Here is a 19,319-nt window from a genome sequence, read left to right as displayed (position 1 = left end):
ATTATTATGGGCCAGGCCGTCAGCAGCGTGAGTCTTACTTGAAAGGAAGCGGGCCTACACGAAGATCGCTTTTAGGTTTAATATAAACAGAACCTAATTCATGAGGACATTTTGGGGCTACCACATTTCTCTTTGCGCTATGATCATTTTGCGCCAGCAGATTTAGTCAGCACCGGTCCAATGTGAGAACAATTCCCGCTAATGGCACGTTAGTTACGTCAGCATTTGGCCTGTCACGTCACGACGCAAGATAATGCGTAACAGCGGTGATATTTCTGGGATAGGTTATTTGTCAGGGCTCTAAAAACTAGCCAACAGTTTAAGACCCAATCAATTGTTCAAGAAAAAACAAAATCAGGAAATCTCCAATGGTGCAATACATTCAGCTATGATAAAATATTCAACTTGGGCAATTCGACTCAAACCGCCGCACTCTTCGAAACACTGCCATCCTCTGCCACATGGGGCTTCCACGAGCAGGTGGCCACCAGTCTTTACGCGTGCGGACACTGCCCCGCCACCCGAACGAGCCAAAGCACGCCACAATTGACATCATCGGGGCTTTACGACGAACTTGGCTGCTGAGGCTATATCCCATCGCCCGCTTCTCACGCTGGCAGGAAGGGTGGGCACAGTGGGGAATCGAAACACCTATATCGAATATCTAAGTAATAAATAATATAAATCCAACCACGCCTCAGAAACAAGATAATTTCATCCAGCCCACAAACCAATAAGTGACAACGGTGGTTTATCGTTCCCTTCAACCTAATAACCGCGTCTATCGTGCTAAAATTGCATTCCTTTTTCTGGAAATTGGCCGATCTACACGACGGCCAATCCCACGAGATGTAGTGCCACGAACTCACTGCGTCTGCGGTTTGACACGGCGCCGTCGAGTTGGCGGTGAGCAAGTGATGTGAACCGCTGCTGGACGCGATGTGAATCACAGGTGATGAATGAAACCCTAGGCCTGCCGACACCATGCATCTCACGCACCTACTTTAAGGATGCCTCCGTTCATCACGATGACTGATTTATGGCTTCTCTAATTGGTCGCCCTGTACTGCTGCCGGAGCTTTATCATAGCCTACTGTCAGTCCTCTGCAATCGCTGAGTAGGCTCCCGCGCTGAGCGGTCTCTCGCTGGTTACTCCATCACCGGGAGGATCCTTTCCAGATGCGCGAGGTTCGCTTCGATGCTAGACACATATTTTCCAGATAGAGCTATCAGTTGCACAGGTCCTCATCAATCACGTTATCCGGCCGGCGCCGCTTTACGGCTCCTCGTTTATGAAAATGATTCGAAGGAATGAACACCCATGACGCCCATGTATAAATTACCGACGCTTGAAGCGATTTAAGTGAGGATCACCGCACCAATCCACTTTAGTATGCCACATGTATCGTTCGTTGATCACAGCTCCTAACTTAGCGACCTAGCCTTTCAAACCAGAAGCGATCTCTCCTTCCATCGCCAAGCCCCCTACCTGAGGCATTCTAGTTATCCTCCTTCACCGCAGTGCATGAGACAGATCCACACTTGCTGAGCAAATTACGTAGATATAACAATGAGTGAAACACGGTGAGTTGGCAGCGCTGATCAGACATGATCATTCATATTGATTCCCTCCCAGTTCACCTCTGTCAAGTGCCCGGCGCCGTCCTTTTGGCTAAATCCCCCTACCCACTCTGTCAGAGCCTGTCAGGGTCAGGGACCCTTCTCCGTCTGCCTTCCCCAGGAGTCTGGTACCCCGCGGTCCACCTCTCGCCCATGGGTCGGCACCCCTCGATCTGTCTTCACTTGGGGTCCGTCCCTCCACCTGGGGTCCGCCCCCTCCACGACACGTCTCTCCCTCAGTGGTCCTAAACGCACCGGCCTCGGTCCACCTCCATCCCAAAGTCCAGATGGCCCCTGTCCCAGTTCGCCCCTCCCTCGGGAGTCCGGGCGGCCCTGTCCGGTCTATCTTCTCTCTGGTACATGAGCGACTACTGCCCCGGTCCGCCCCTCGATCAGGAGTCTGGGCGACCCCTGCCCGGTTCATCTTCTCTCTGGAACGCGAGCGACTCCTGCCCCGGTCCGCCCCTCCCTCGGGAGTCCGGGCGGCCCTTGCCCCTGCCCATCTTCCCTCGGGAGCGCAGGCGGCGCCTCCCCCGGCCCGCCTTTGTCGGGTCGCCGCCTGACGACACGGTGACATTTCCGGCGCCCGGACGGACTCTGTGAGCCAGAGCGATCCTAATTCAGCGCAGTATGAATATAGAGCGGGCGGGCGGCCGCGCCGGCGGGCGAATGGTGCGTGAAACTGACGGGTCGGGGCCAATCCCGGCGGGGTCTGCGCAGACACACTCGCAGAAAGGAAACAGACTGCCAGACTGTTGGAGGCAGAAGGGAAACAGACTGCCAACGGACACAGATCACCGTCGGCTGAGACCGAAGACAGCGTCGATGCATATACGAGTGATCATACCGAGCCCGTCCATGGACAGACCGGGTGACAGACTGGCCACACGATGACACACACGAATACTTCAACAGCTCGGGCCCATCCCCAGACAAGGCGGGACAACGAAGTCGTCTGTCAACAGCAGAATAAGTGACTAGAAGCGGTGGCAGTAGCGGTAACAGCACAGCGGCCGACCGCTGTGCTTCTGTGTGACGACGACTAATGATGACCGGGCTCACCCACACACACATCAATGGACCGTGCAGAGTCAACATAAACAGAGACCACCGACAGGAGCCATCCCGACCGGCCGACGGACTGCTGAGGGGCAGACCAGAATTGCCCAGACAGACTGGCAGACTGACTGCCGATGCAGAAAGACTGCTGAGGGACAGATCAGAACCATCCAGACAGAATGGCAGACTGACTGCCGAGGCAGACCGACTGACGACCGACTGGCTATCATCACGGACAGGCTGACCAGCACGAGGCCGACGACAACGAGGCTGACGACCTGCCGGTACACACAGAGCTAGCCTGCTGTTCGCAGTCACTGGAGACAGGTCGCGCGGGTACATCTCCCTTGCCCAGCAGTACTGCGCGCCGACGTCCCCAGCCCAATTCCCTTAAACGCTCCCGTTTTGTGATCGCCCTGAGGGTTGAAACCAATCAAAAGCCTCCGCATAGTTTGATCAGGCACATTTCACGTGATGTCCGTCACATGCTGACTGTTGTGACGTGGCAGCAGACTAGACGGACCGAAAGCTGGTTCTGGGGCCTGACGTGACCTTGAACCGAGCGGCTCGGCGGCCAGCCTAAGGCCAGGGCGTTGCAAATCACCGACGCTTGATCCTGGGTCATCTCATCACCCCTGACATAAGTCACCTAGTACGTTTTTACTTACTTCTGACCATGTCGTATATGCTGAGTCACTCATTCTTGTCAACCTGTGCAGTCTTTCTCTGTTATCGAGATCGGCTGTCACAGCTCTTACGAGGCACGGCTCGCCTACTCATTAGTGGCAGACTTGGCGGATCTTCCGATAAGGTCAATCATTGGCGACAGTCGTACCTTTTGATGAACTCCTTGAAGTCGAATTCTTGCTCGCGGTCTTCAGCAATGGTTTCTTCCTCCTCCTCGTCGTCGTCGTTCTCATCTTCACCTGGAAGTCCAAAAGCTGTCATCAAAGGACCAATAAACACGCTGTTGCCGTAACTGCTCCGATGCGACGCGAGTACGAAAGCATTGATAATCTGTTGACTTACTTCTTACTTCTTCTTCTTTCCAACAAATTTCTAGCCAGTTACCCGAAGACGTGAATTCAGCAATGAAAATCCAACCCCTTCAATACATAACCGCGCGGAATGATCTGCTATTCGGGGCGTGCAGCTCCCGCAGTCGACTTAAGTTGCCATGGTAACCGAGGAGGCCGCTGTCCAGACGGGCAGACCCATCTTCGTCCGGCTACTACCGGTCGAACAATCTGATTATCATGCGGCCTCACACGCCCGGTCAGGCCCAATCTAGATAAATCGCTCATTTCGCTAACTTCCCTGGGCAGTGGAATTGCCGGAAGCGGCGTGCGTCGCCGCGCGGGAGCCAGGGTCGCTCAAACTGAGCCTGACAGGGAGTGTGAGCACTTCGGAACGGCCGGGACGGCGCGTTCGGACCGGTCACGGTGGCGCGACGGCAGTGCGGTGGAGAGGACTCGGGCCGCACGCAGAGCCACTGCCCGTGATCCCGGCATGACCAGAAGTGGCGCACCACAGCCTCAGAAAACTAGAGGCGCAGCGATGAGACAAATTACTGCTTTGCTGGCATGGCTGAACGCTTTCGGTGCAATACGCATACGGGCGTTCAATGAAACACATTTAACCAGTCTTTTTGGAAATCTGAAGCCCTGATACGTGGCAGTCACTGGAGTCAGCGCTCGCTCTTACCAGGGAAAGCGGCCCACCACAGCCTGATAATAACATCTCCAAGGAGCTGCGGTATTAGTCTTCCAACACCATTAGCAGATGCCCAAGCCTTTCCACGGACACGTGTCGTTCCTGACAAGCTATCACCCGAAACTTCGGACTTTCTGGGAACACCGGGCACGGACGCAGCACCACCGCCGAGTTGAGCCGATGGTGCCCGAACTAATCGGGCGCAAGCCACCTGCCTCCAAGTGGCGGTCGTCACCGGACGCCGGCGAGCGGGGGCCCAGCGCCGGCGGACGGGGGCCCGGCGACGCCGAACGGGGGCCCGGCGACGCCGAGCGGGGGCCCGGCGACGCCGAGCGGAGGCCCGGCGCCGGCGCGAGTGGACGCGCCACCGCCGAAGCGACACGATGGCCGCGCTGGAGAGGCGACGAGAACAGCCGCGCTGTCTGGCCCGGCCGCCGGCCGCCGCCAATCCATCATCGGCCGGCGGTCGGCAAAAATTACGGCCGCCCTCTAATGCCGGCTTCGGCCGGTCGCCGGACCCGAATGCCTGATAGCTGGCACGGGCCAGTATTTATGGCGCGGCCGGACGGCCGTAATCTGCGCTGAAAACGCCCGGCGCCCGGCAGTCCAGGCACGCGTCATTTGTTCGGGGCCTCGTCGCGGCGCCGCCGGCCGGTCGCCGACGCTCGCGTCACGACAGCGCTTCACGGCGAGCGGCGGCGCCACGTCGCCCTTTGACAGCGCCCGTCAAGTGGCCAGAGCAGCTGGGCACAACGCGCGGCAGGGGAAACGCTTCCTGATTGACAAGTTCGATGATCAAAACTCAAAACTCACCGGAGTCAGGACACTAACGCATGCGCGAATGCTATTTTGGACGCCCCGCTGTGGGAAGGCATCTCATGCGCAGAGCGCAATAAAACGCTCAGGGATAATCACCAAGCGATTCGACAAGTAATGGCAGCACTTCGCCGCGACCGGCCGGAATCCGAGCCGTGCCTCAGTAACGGGAAGACGATACATCCACGTAGTGACCTTTCACCCCGGCAGCTCGGCCCCACGAACACTCGCGGAATCACGGCCATCATTCACACGTCTTCGACTCCGGGCAGCGGACAGGAGCCGCGTACACCGGTGAACGACGGCCATCAAAATTTACGACCTGAGACGGATTCCGAAACGAGCGTTCAAACATTTTACAGGCCTCAGGCATCGCAAAACTCGTGCGCCTTGCTAGCACCAGCTCCCTCCCCTTCCCAGCGACCAATGGCGCCGATGCACGTGACGGCGGCACCTGTTGCGGTCGCCGGTTCGTTACCTGGTTGCTCCGGGGATGGCGGCGGCTCCTGCCCGGGCGGCGGCTGCTCGCGACCTGCAGCAGAGAAAGAGAGGACAGTTGTTACCGTCTTTCTCCGACAGGCGGACACAGCGCCCGTGTCTGAGGCCAGAGAACGGTGCGTCCTCACCGCCGTCTGCTGGAGCTAGCCCGGGTGCGATCCTGCATCATCCCTCACAAGAGGACTCTGAACGGTGCCGTTGCCCCGCACGTGCTCTCGAAAAGCGGGTTGGCCATGTTCAGCTGACGAGCAGGGTCTGCACGGCATGCGCCGCTATCTTCGTCATCATCTCACCGTCTCCGTACGCCACAACTGTTCCGCGTTCTGGTGCCTCTACGCCATCTTTGCCCCCAAGCGTCCCCGCCTGCCACAACTCCGCCGTGGCGTAGGACTTCTACGTCGCCTCTGACCCAAAGCTTCCCCGCCTGTCACAGCTGTGCCGTGTATTGGGGCTTCTACGTCACTTCTGACCCAGAGCGTCCCCGCCTGGCACAACCGTGCCGGGTCTTGGGGCTTCTTCGTCACCTCTGACTCAGGGCGTCCCCGTCTGCCACGAATGCGCCGTGGCGTAGGGCTTCTACGTCACCTGTGCCCAAGAGCGTCACCGCCCACCACAACTACGCCGTGTCCTGATGCTTCTGTGTTACCTCTGCTCCACAGCGTCCCAGTTTGCCACAACTGCGCTGTGCTGCTGCACCGCTGTCCGATGCTGTTCGGCGCCCAGCGCGTCCGTCTGTCACCCATTAGTCACCAGCCGACCACATGCTCGCCTCAGAGCGTGCCAGCACCCCGTCTGGCGCTGTTGTCGGCGTACGCCCGGTCTGTCGCCGCCATCCGTTACTACTGTCCGCGGCTCTGCCTGATCAGGGCGCATTGTCTCTCAAACGGCCATTTACACGGCGTCAGAGGCCATAACTCAGGCCAGCGGCACGGACACACTTCCACTTGTCCCATTATATTGATACATGGCCGCCGCGGATCCCCGGAATCGGAGGAGCCCGCGGCGGAAACGCGCCGACACCGGCCATACCTTCGCCAAAAGGGACCAAGCAATAAGGAAGGGCTAACGGTAAAAATATGGCCAGGAGGTGCGCCACAAAGTCCTTGCCGAGACGTGAGCGACGCAGGCCTCTAACGTGATATTTATAGCACGGGCGGACTTTCGCGGAGTTATGGAGGATAGATGGCGTGTGTGCGACCGGGGTAAATTTCACAGGCCGGCGCGTATTACGGTTCGCCCGGATCTACGTGGCCGATGTCGCATCAGTGCGGCTTGCTTCATGCATGGTTCGAGACCCGTTAGTGGCAAAATCAGAACAACTATCCCCGTTAAGTCCCATTCTTATCTACTCTGTGTCCCCGTACTAGGCGACTCCTTCTGTTGTAACGGATCTCCGCCACTCACGCGGTTTGTCTCCGCCGGGTCGTTATAGCCACCGCTTTGAGTGTCCCACTCCACGATGAAATGCATTAATTCTTGCGTCTCCGTCCATTACCTGGAGTGTCTCCCTGGATGATTCAACTCGTATCACAATGGCCGTGCCGGAGGTCATGTATGGACGCGCAAAACCGCTCAACTTCGATGACGTTCCACCTCCTGGTTGGACATCCATACCAAATGGAAACGTCCCCAGAAATCAGCCAAATCTACAGAAAGGTACGCCAATATCATGGTCATTGCGAGGCAGATGCCATCAGTCTACAAACCGACACTCTACAGGGGTGCATGGGTTGCTTAACTCGTTTTCACTGCTGATCGACATAAGACGAACAAGGATATGAGGGAAATAAGCTTTTCACAACACGAAGTTTACCTTCGCATCCAATTATGACTCCGCAGATCACATATCACTGTTTCGCAACGCATTTGACATACCAGAAATTGAACGGAACCGACTTTCGTAGTTTCGCAAAGTGAGCCGGGGGAAGGGACATAACGCCCCCTCCCATAATAAAAACAAACGGATTTCTCGCTGAAATTGGCCCACCTTCTCGTCAAACTTGGGGGTGAGGGATGGAACCCCTAGCTGAACAGAAAACTACACCCCTGAACAGAACTGACGGCAGTATTCATAATTTCGAGGTTTCCGTTATCGGCAGGAGCCTGTGGCCTCTCGTCCCAGCACATAATTAGCTGATAAATCGATGCGCGATATGTTGCAGTGGGCAAGTCTACATAACTCCATCTGGTACTCCCTAAGCACTGCTCGCAGGCCTGGCGGTCGCTTGCTACCTAACCGGAGCGACCCCGTATAATTCCGCGTAAGAATAACGTGGAAACAACATGGGAGCGCCGTGGGAAGCGCGGCAGCCCGTCCGTGATTAATTATGGTGCGTCGCACCAGCTCCGAGTACCTCCGAGCCCCCCGGGGATTAGGGGCTTCAGCAGAAACCTCAGCAGGGACGATGTGCCCACACGTGCGGCACGGAGCTCCGTCCAGTCACCGCCGCTGGCGGGCGTCGGCCCGCCCACGGTGAGAAACACCTGAGTGTGTAGGCTGTGCCGCATCGCACGCCACCCAGACGGGACGGCATACCCCAGCAGGCACGCGCCTGGTCTTCGCTGCTTCGTGCCGTGCAAGTCTTCCATTAATTCAAGCGTTTGGACACACCTGTTTTCTCGGGGGAAGACAGGTGTCCTGCCTCCAAAACGTTGTCATAACGTTTCATTTGCATCTAATAATGGTCATAAAGTGCACGTTTTCGCACAGACCAAGACCTAGATATCCCTAGATCCTGATTTACTCATCCACACACCGGTAGATGGGCATATTCTCCCACTTACAGAAAGAATGAGGCTTAATGAATCAGGATCTGGGAGATAATGCGACTTGCAATGGTGTTTCTGATGAAACGATGCGAAAACGTGGACATCTTGAGCACAGGCAGGGAGCAGAATTTCCACTACATAAACTCACCCAGCAACACCAGGAAGGAATTCACTGCCATACACTTCTCGCGACGTGTCTTAATATAGAAAAGACATGGTGCCAATGCGATGAACTTCGGTTAACACGATTCATAATTAATTTTCACGACAGAAAACAATCAAGGCATTGTAGAGTCACAGAACTGCATGAATTTGAAATACCTAAAATTTCAGGAATCGGGGCAAGGCAAAAGACGAGTCGAGAATACACGTAGCTTTAAGGCGTGAGTAAAACCGAAGAAAACTTGAGCGTAGAACATGAGGACGTGACGGGAGACTGGGAGGGAGCGAGGGAGGGAGAGAGGGAGGGAGAGAAGGAGGGAGGGATGGAAAGGCAGATGGAAAATGAAAGGGAAAATGAGATGAGAATGGAGATAGAAAGGGGAGAGAGAGAGAGGAAGAAAGAGAGCGGAGAAGAAAGCAAGTGGCCGAAAGGAGGGGAGAGCGGAGAGAAGTAGAGGGAGGACAGCAGAAGGGACAGGAAATAGTGGAGGAGACAAGAGTAAAGTGAAGAGGGAAATGCTGAAGGGTGGGGACAGAATGAGAAAGAAGAGTGGACAAGTAAACAGGAGGGAAGAAGGAGGAGAGGAAAAAAGAGCAGGGAAGGGGAGGAATAGAAAGGCAGAGGGAGAGGCGGGCAGGGGAGAGAGGGAGAGTTGAGTCCAGATGGGTGAGGAGGTCAAAGGGAGGAAAATGGAGCGGGGAGGTGAGAGAGGAGTAGGGGGAAAGAGAGCACAGATGAGAGGGATAAGGAGAGCAGAATGAAAGGAGTGCAGCGGGGGAGAGGAGGGGGGGGGGGGGGCTGGCGAATGCAGTATCGCTTCCGTATGTCGTCCCCCGAGAGCGTAATCTGCACGATAACAGAGTCGCGGCCCGGCCCGGGGACGCGGGGGCGGTCAACAGTCGGCGCCTGTCTCCAGGCAGCTCGGCGTGGCCGACAGCCAATCAGGCGTGTTTGTAAATACGACCCGGCTGGCCGGCGCCGGCGGCACATCAGACGAGCGGCGCACCGCTCTGCCACCGAACGCCGGAGCGAAGCCCGGGGCGCCCGGCGAGGCAGCGCGCGCCCCGGCACGCGCCGCGCCGGCTGCAGCCCGCCGGCTCGGCGGCCCTGGCGACGGCCCTGCGGTCGACCGAGCGCGCAATAATAGCGGCCCAGCGCAGCCAAAACACACGGCCGCCGACCGGGCCGACCGCGTCTGAGCGGGAAAACAGAGCCTCATTTCCGGGCGGCGCACTGTCGGCCGAGCCGGCCGCCGGCGCCCGCTGCCGACCGCACGGAGCGGTCAGCGGCGGGGCGACGGCCGCGTGCGGACGGCACCAGCTGACAGTCAGGTGGGCCAGAGGGATGTGGCGAACACAACCACACCACAAATGACACATCTTTTGATATGTATTATGGATTCCTTCGGCTGCTTGGATCATTTTGCAACAGGGCCACGAGAGCAAAATTTTGGGTACTTTTCAAACTTTGAGGTGTTAGGAAACTTGTTAGCAAAACGAAGACAGAAAGATAGATTTGTTTTGTTCTGCAACACATGCATCACAACGTGATTTCGCTCTAGATAATGGGTCATTATTGTTTTGATGAAGACTGCCACCGCTGAGTAGAACACGCGGAATACAAGTACCAATTACTTTAGAGCAGTGGCGTGATATCGTTAAAGTCTGGCTCCAGGGGTGCTTAGGAGGATTGTTTTAATAAGAACCGGCAGCGCGTGCACGCAGCACGCAGTGTGGATGACAAATATTTGATACACATAGCAGTATGTATATATATATATATATATATATATATATATATATATGCATATATATGTGGTGTGTTCTGGTGCCCTGGGACAGGGTTTCTGGTTGGTGATACGCCTTGAATGAGCGCCGATTGAAAATGCACGGAAATCTCTATGTTGTCGGTCGTCCTTCGTAATTTCGTATGTGGTACTCATCAATATCAGGCCCTAAGATAAATTCTGATCATGCAAGCGTATAAACCTACGATAGGCAAGGAAAGGAGGGTACCGAGATTGAATTGACCCCGAGCGGCAGCGGCCGACAGTCGAAATCTCAAGCGGATGTCTATCAGCGGGCGAACGCCGGCCGACGCTCCGACAGTACCGCCGACGCCGCCCACGCTCCGACAGTACCGCCGGCGCCGGCCACGCTCGGCACACACCGCCGCCCACGCTCCGACAGTACCGCCAGCGCCGGCCACGCTCGGCACACACCGCCGCCCACACTCCGACAGTACCGCCGACGCCGGCGCCGTGTGCCGAACGTGACCGGTCGGCCGGCGAAGAGACTACGGAACGGATCCCATGGCGGCCGTGGGTGTCGCACGTCGACATTGCCACGTGACACTTCATACGAGCGGGCGGGCGGGGCGGGCGGGCACGGACGGACGGACGGGCTGGGCGGAGGCGGGGCGGGGGCGGGGGCGGGGGCGGGGGCGGGGGCGGGGCGGGGCGGAGGGTTGAGGCGAGCCGCCGCGGTAAGCGCCCGCCGCCCGCGGCGCTGGCCAGCGACAGGGGCGCGGAGGCCCGTCCCCGCAGCCCTCGCCAACAACGGCTGCTGACGGCGCGGCTTTATTGTGAATCAACAGACCATTAGCGGGGACACCCGAGGAGGGGCGCCGCGCACCAGCTCGGCAATAGAGACGCGTCCGCCACGAGGGGGATGAAAGCGATACGCCCGCGTCACGTGCCGGACTGCTGAGGGAGCGTGCCGCCAGCAGAGAAACAGATAAGAACATTAATGCGTGCCCAGAATCTGGAGAAAGAAGCCCTGGACGAGGAGACCAAGAACGCCTGAATACCAAACCGTCGCAATGGCAAACACCGACCAAAGCTAAGCATATCGGCAAAGGAGCGCAGCAGATGAAAGCAGTAACGCTCCGACGTTTACAAGCGCGCTGTCAGTTCCAATCCGGCTCGTACAGTCGTTATCCAGTGCGGCGGGTGCAAGCTCCGCCGCCTTGACAGGGCGACAGTCTGTCTCTGGGGGCTAGTCAGGCTCCGGTCAGGACGTGGCCTCACGCACGCGCCGCCGCCGCCGCCGCCGCCGCCGCCGCTCGGGCCGCAGTCGACGCTCGTCGGTTACGGCGGAGGCAGCGCGCCGCTGGTAGCTGTCCGGCGCAGGCGAACGGCGACGGCGGCGGCACATCGCGACGGCCGCCGCTCCCGGCCGGACGCTGTGACTTCCGGGCGGCACACTGTGACGCCGGGGCGGCACACTGTGACGTCTGGCCGGCACACCGTGACGTCGGGACGGACCAGTGCGGCGGCGGCCGTCACCGTGGGGGGATGGCGGCGCCGGCGGGCCCGGCGCGTGTTCGGACGGTCCCGGCTGCCGCCCAGTGAGGGTCACGCGCCAGCCCGGCGGACAGCCGTCCGACATTTCTCCGGCGAGAACAGGCGCCAAGCCGGTCCGCGTCGACCCTGCAGCAGGTGAGTTTTGCACCACTGCCGTCTCATCACTTTGCAGTGGCGTACCTAGCCAATGTTGGGCGGTAATTATTCATCGAACGCCACTCTGGAACGCTACTACAATTCGATATCGTCGGCGGAGAGCCATACTTATTGTAAGGCCCCTCACTGGTGTTTGCTTTTCACTTGTGTTATTTGCCGAACGTCATAATCAAAGTACGAGAAGTGGAGCGCTGGCGCCCAGCGTTTGCGGCGGCGTTGCGTTTCTCGGCGGTAACATATCAACAGGAGGCATCGAAAAAGCCACAAACATGCCACTCATCGAAAGCATCGGATGTAACACACTTGTCAAAAACGCCCAATATTTGTCTTCCGAGTTTTCCTGAAGTGACCTACTTGCCGCCAGACGCATCAACCCATCCAGGCATTTAGTTGGCTTTGCACAACGGTTCTGAGCCAGACATATCCTAGAAGCCAGGGCTTTTTCGTTATCGATGTTTACTGGGCCTTGGGGCTCATTGGCCACTGAGGCCATGCGACTTTCACACCAGCGTTAACCATTTCGCGAGGTGCAGACATTGGCAATCATCCGAAATCGACGAGAAGAGATCATCTTGGCCTCGTCAAGTAGGCGCGGCTCGCCACCGAGAATATCGCGCGATGCGGGGAGGCAGCCTCGCCCTCAAGACGACCCAGCCGTCCCTGGGCGAAATGTGGGCTGAGGTGGATCACGTGACGCACGGCGAGTACGCTGGTTACCACTGACACCGGGGTCTGTCCTCATGGGGCGGAAGGTACCTCTGAGCTTAGGGCTCATCGTCAACACTTACCCTGCGAGGCACGTCTTCCTCTCGCCTCGCTTTGCGCTAGGCAGGCAGCCAGAAACCAAACTACGGTTTTACAGTTATCGGCTCGCTACCCCATGTCATATCCTGTCATCATTGCTACTTGCTTTGTAGAAATGGCCAGATATCTGTGTTCATAGTTGTTGCTGGAGGTTTTTTGCTGGAAGGGGTAGTGCATGTGGTGACCGTGGACGGCGCTGTGACGCCGGTTCTGCAGCTGTGCCACGAGCTCAGTCCCATAATACCGATACGACCTGGAATTCCACACAGCGCTGTCTCAGGCCTGCTCCAAAGCCCCAAGACGCTTTGAAATGTCCTCCGCAATGCGACATGGCGGGCTGACAATTTTCCGCGCCAAGCGGCCGCAAACGGTGTCTGTTAAGTAAGGTGCAAATCCCGTCCTCCACTCTCTACAGGGAATACTCTAGCCATCAGTCTAAAGTTAAGACTGACGCGCGCTTTGAAAAAATAAATGATCGAATCCATAAATCGTCCACAAACTCACAGCCGACACCAGCCATACTTTGCCTTCATCCCATGCGCGCACGTCACTGTGTGCCCGCCTACGACGCGACGTACTTCATACTCCTGACCGGAATACGTACGTCTCGCGTCACGTGTCTTTTCTGGACATCCACCAGCGGAATGTCTACTGCGGCGAAATCAGATACCACGGAGGGGTCGGCGCAGACTGTACTTGCACCACGCCACGAAAAGGGATGCCAGCTCTTCTCAGTTCGAGATAACACCTTTACACAGAAGTGAGCGCAGTGGGGTGGGGTGGAGAGGGGGAGGGGGCGGTCCGCTCTGCCAGGAATTGAGCACGCTGTGTTGCGCGATGAAACTGCGTGGTACACCGGCTGAGACCGGAAACGCCGCAGCGGGAGGACATGTTACATCCTATGCATTTGTCACCTGTCACAAGCACTGTTACTCCTGTCAGGTGCACTGTCACATCAAAAGTAACACCAGCAGAAGACTCAGGGTCTATCCACTACTCAGTAAAGCAAGAGCGGGCACCTCTGCGGTCTGACACCAGCAGGTGCGTATCTGGTCCCAGGTGTCGCCCTGAGCTCCTAGGCTCACCGCCGGGTACGTGCGCTGCGGGCCGTCAGCCGGAGCAATCCCAATCTTCCGCCCGCCGCCTGGCGCGTGCGCTGCGGGCCGCCAGCCGGAACAATCCCAATCCTACGCCCAGCGCCGGCCGCAGCCAGAACGATCCCAATCGCGCCCCTTTCCCCGGGGTTCACCAGCCAGACACGCCGACTAATTGAAACAAACTGGACGATTCGGGTCATGATTTATGTAACCTGGGGCGAGCTGCCGGCCGGGCCAATTAGGGGCGAGTGCACGTGCCGGACCGAGCCAGTGTCCGACCCGGGGTCAGCAGTCTTATCGGGACGTGCGATTTCACAACACTGGCCTCGTCACGTCCGCACCAGGTCAGCCGTGCAGATAGCGCAGCGAAAATGGTTCAGCAGACAGACAAACCGTACCAGGTCAGCCGTATAGATAGCGCAGCGGGAATGGTTCAGCGGACAGACAAACACCATAACGAACGAAACGCTAACGTACCAGTCTAATCATGCACGGGCGCACCGGCTGTCCCCAGACGTCTGACTGCTTTACTGGGCCCCCGTCATTTCAGGCAGAGTCAATAAACGCCAACTTCAAACCGATGACCTCCCAAACGAAAGACAACCGCTTTCATCTCTTGAAACGGAGCGTATGTAATCAAATTTACTGCAACACTAGCATTCCGGGCGCCGCCACACACGCTCACATCACGCCCGGGCCCGCGTGCAGCACGGGGGCCCGCGCCGCGCCACCAGCGCTGCGGCCCGCGTCGCGCCAGCCCTGCCTGCCGTCGCTGGTGACAGTGCGCGCCGCCGACGCTCACCACCCGCGCGCCTGTCGCGGCTGCCGCTGCCAAATTAAAAGGTCGCACGCTGTCGGCGCGTTTTTCGTGGCGGTGAGGAATCGTCCCTCTCCGGACGCCGACAAAAAGCTCGGGCGGAAGGGCCCACCGGGACGCCGAATGAGAGAACGAGACTAATGGCTGGCACCCGCGGTGCCGCCAGGAACGGGGGCAGAGCGGGCACAGCTAGCTTTAATCTGATTCGTAGCGTGACGCACAGAGCATGATCATGTCAGGACTGTCTGAGCCACGACGTGGTTAGTAGCTACGCACCACGCACGCAAGAACCACTTGTAGCCCTTTCAGTTTTATCCTCCGAACGATCTGCAGCACATTTAGACCATCGTCAAATGACACGGAACAATGCCAACATCCTTCACCAAACCTCGGCTGCTAATAAACTTCCTTCGCACCCAAATCATTCAGCACGGCTGAGGTCTAATCTAAGAGGGGCGGCCGACATCAGCGTGCTCGTCGGGCTCACATCTCTCTGTTGAGCGCCGACATCGTTGCAGACGCGGCCGGGTCCATCTGACGGCCGGCCGACGCCGATAAGCGGCCGTGGCACGACTAAACGCCCGGCGCAGCGGGCCGAAATACCGCCCGGCCGGCGGCCGAGGTCACCGGCACGTCGTCCGTCGCCATCTCCGAGAACGGAAGGGCCGAGCGACCTCATTCCGCCAAATTGGCAACGGCCGAGGCGGTTCGCTCGGTCATCACCGGCCGGGAGATTGGCGCTCCGCTCGTCGGCCGCGCGGCCGGCCCGGCGGCCACCGCCAAACTTCGGCACGCGCCGGCCGCGCGCACCTGGCCGCCGGCTGATTTGTTGGCAGACACTTGGCAGTCTCCGGCCGAGCAGCTGGGCGCGGCGGCCCGCGTCCACCGAGGCGCCGCCGGCCCACCGCCCAGGCACGGGAGCTCGCACCGTGCGCCAGGCCCGTCCTCAGCCAGCTCGGTGACACCTCCACCGAACGGCGGCAAGGCCGCGGTCATTTCAGCCCATGGGGCTCTTCCTCATTCACGCCACGCATCTTTTCAGCCGTGCGGGGACTTGTTCTCGGCCGCGCGGGGACTTGTTCTCGGTCAGGAGCGGCCTTATCTTGTTGGGGCTTCTCTGCGCTGCGGCTGGCCATTTTTCGCGCTCGTCCAGTATCTCATCAGGCCACCCCGGACACGGCCAGCGGGCTCTGGCCGCCAAATGGCCCAGTCCGGGCTCAAATGAACGGGCCCGTCGGGCCGTCTGCGCCCGCGCGCCGGCGCGCGAAGTGGCACGCGGAGGCCATGGGAATGCGCCTACAAGCTCGGGGCTCCTACTCCCCCTAAATATATAAATATCGCTCAAGCCTTAAACTCACGGGTTGGGAGTCGGGCTTGGATTACCAAATATGGCTGGGTGTGACCCCGGCGCCGCGTAAGGCTCGCACGATGTTGTATATTTGGTTGCATGGGGCTGTAGGAACAAGAGCTAAAACACTACCCAAATGGCGCGAAGCAGAATACATTGCGAAAAATATATATGAACAGAAATAGAAGTAACCCATGGTGTTTACTGCCTTACCTGCTACTGTACCGTATTGTGGGGAAAGGCTATGAACCTGCGAATGTGCAAGGGTGTGCCGGCGGCGTTATGGAAGCAGACACATGTCTTTACCACCTCCCCCCCCCCCCCCCCCGGGTCAAATAACATCATGTGTAGGGTTCGCGTGGCTTTGCCGTTTATAACCAAAGTAAAATGCCACTACAGCAAAGCCCATGCCAAAAGCCGCTAAATGCATTATTTGTATGGTTCGCATGGTTTGGTGTCGATGGCCAGAGTGAAATGTCCCTGCAACAGCGCGAGCAGAAGAGAACGGCCCCAACGGCAGCCGTAAAAGCTGATGCAAACTTGCATGAGTTATCGGCGCTCGGATGTACTCGGGAAGTTTGGGTTCGAAATACTGGCATAAGGCAAATCGAGCACGTTTTTCCGTATAAAAGTTTCGAAAATAGACGTTACATACACCATGTCAGAGGCGCACGCAAACCCGCTCACCTATTTTACGTGCATCCGAAATATGCCCATGACACCAGCTGCTCCAATCGTCATCCAACTTAACACCGTGTTCATTATCTATATCTTTGGAGGTTAAAAGCACTGACACTTGGTAAAATGGGCTCATTCACCGCTGTCCTGCGTATTGAAGGCAAATGAACGAAGGCTCGCGGAAGCCGTCACCCGTAAGATGCATCACCCAGTGCAATATTACGGCCCTGGGTTCTTATGCCGACGATAACCAACCTCCCATACGCTGGGAGGTACTGATGATTAAACCCCGTTACCAAGCAAGCATTGGTTACATAGTCAAAGCTCTATAACGAGTGTCTGATAAGTCGCTTTAGTACCTTCTGTTATATCGAAGGTCGATGATTTTCAACACAACTCCCAACTGATCATATCGAGAAACCAGACATTTCTTCAACTATTAACTCATCATGGTTAAACCGATGATAACTGATATCAATTCAGTTGCTCGCAAAGTTTTAGCCTTTCAGCAAGGCCCCACGATCAGCGGATTTGCAGTGATGCAAAGCTCCAATGAATTGAATTTGCTCAGAACCTTACAATCAATCAACTTATGCCAACGGGGCCTACGGCAACGGCAGATGCACTCGCAAGAAATCCTGACGATACGTAGACAAATAAAATCGTTTGATGCGTGGTAGCGGTCCGACGTGTCAAACGGAACAAATCAGCCAGCAGGTGGACATCGTTGTTACATGCCGCGGATCGCTTCTTCGCTTGACTTGCAGGGATCATGCAAATGAACGTGAAAATGAATGAAAATGAATGATGGTACGGCGTTTGGTCTTTGCCAGCATTCTGAATTGCCTGAAAACATCAAACATTTTAAATTCTGAGATTAACTCCACACGCGCCAGTTTAGATCCGCCACTCAAGCGCTTGCATAATAGACACGAGCATTGATTTCCGATGAAACGCCTTGCGTTGCGTAACACAATGCGTGACGCCTTCTGCGCCCGTAACAAAAGACGACAATCGTCCGGTTGGAAACTGCGGCCATGCATCTTCCAACAAGGCAAAACTCTACCCAACTTCTAACATAGCAAAACTCCATCGCTTTCGCAGCAATGTCACGCCATTCGAGAGGGCGCGTCCTCAGAATGACACTCGAGCGTCCCGGACTGTCGTACCGGTGACAGGAGTTTCCGCACTCTGTCCAGCTAACCGCCAAACGCCCGGTAGCATCCGGTGACGCCCGGTGACACCCGGTGATATCATCCACCGGACTGCACACGCTGTGACGTCACGACGGCGGTGATCCTGCCGCAGGGGCGTCAGCACATCCCCACATGTGAGGACAAAATATTTTCAAAGTATCTTTCATGCGTCGCGATGGTTTAAACGGAGCATTTTCAGGAAAAGAGGGTAGGACATGACCCGCTCACCGCCTCCTCTCTGCTGGGTCCTATCTGGGCATGAATGGTGTGTCATTGGGGCTTTCCGACGAACTCAGCTGCTGAGGCTATATGGCGTCGCTCGCCTCTCATCCTGGTAGGAAGGGCGGATACCACGGGGAATCGAACCCGTCCCTCTGGTTTCCCAGAAGCTCAATGATTAACGTGACGCCCTAACCAGACCCTACGACACCGGCACCCCGGGACCGAATGGTCTTGGGTATGATCGGGCGGGAGTCATCACCTAGATCTAGATCTAGATCTAGATCGTCAACTTCCTCATCAGCATGCGGCCGGTTCGCAAAAGCCTACCCAACTTTAACCAGATGTAATACCCTGCATTCCGGTCAAGTAGCGGACAAAAGCCCGCGTGAAACAAGCCGATGACAGAATGCTACAACACTGGCGCAAAGCCGGCTCGCCGTTTGCTGCCGACACCCGTTGTGAAGCACCACTCTCGGACAGCACGGGCAGTGGAGACCGGGCACAAAGGCAGCTTTAACGGTTGATGCCAAACTTGTGAGGGCTCTTCACGCTTGGATCTGCATGAGCACCACGAATGCGGCATCGCTGAAAGCGCAAAGCAACGTAATGTCATTGCATACAAATTTTTTGAAAGGAAACTTGTTTCTCATGTCGAGGTTCACACAACCCTTTCCACCTCCCAAAATATGCGGCTGAGTTATCCTTCATCACCTTATGTTCAGTCATTACCCAAACCGGCTTACGTCAATAACCTGGCCGCGGGGATACCTGACGGGCAGCCAGACACCCAAGAGTCTGGTAGGATACCGTGCCACGAGACGGTCACGAGGAAGCAGGAGATTGTCGGGTGGGTAACGGACGGCGATAAACTGTCGACGGGACACGCGGTCGGTACGCGCCGAGTGGTGTGCAAGCTGGCAGATTTGATACACCGGATGACAGGCAGCTGGCACTGGCGGCACCAGGTCACCCCACATGGTCACCATATACATGCATATACACCCCTATATATATATATATATATATATATATATATATATATATATATATATGCGTGCG

The 19,319-nt window shown here is 57.0% G+C and overlaps 1 protein-coding gene across 1 annotated transcript in view; it reads right to left on the bottom strand.

The window, feature by feature from the left end:
• The window catches only part of LOC119111135 (uncharacterized), an 87,950-nt gene that overhangs the window by 31,795 nt on the left and 36,836 nt on the right, over positions 1-19,319 (bottom strand). Inside the window, exons 14-15 of the mRNA XM_037234964.1 lie at positions 5,687-5,778; positions 3,515-3,605 (exon numbers count right to left, since the gene is read on the bottom strand). Coding sequence (XP_037090859.1) covers positions 3,515-3,605; positions 5,687-5,778 — 183 coding nt within the window. The remainder of the gene's footprint in view (positions 1-3,514; positions 3,606-5,686; positions 5,779-19,319) is intronic.

Source organism: Pollicipes pollicipes, unplaced genomic scaffold (genome assembly GCF_011947565.3).
Source record: "Pollicipes pollicipes isolate AB1234 unplaced genomic scaffold, Ppol_2.1 Scaffold_7261;HRSCAF=8764_pilon_pilon_pilon, whole genome shotgun sequence".
Taxonomy (NCBI): Eukaryota; Metazoa; Arthropoda; class Thecostraca; order Pollicipedomorpha; family Pollicipedidae; genus Pollicipes; species Pollicipes pollicipes.
This window is presented reverse-complemented; position numbering and strand designations above follow the sequence as displayed.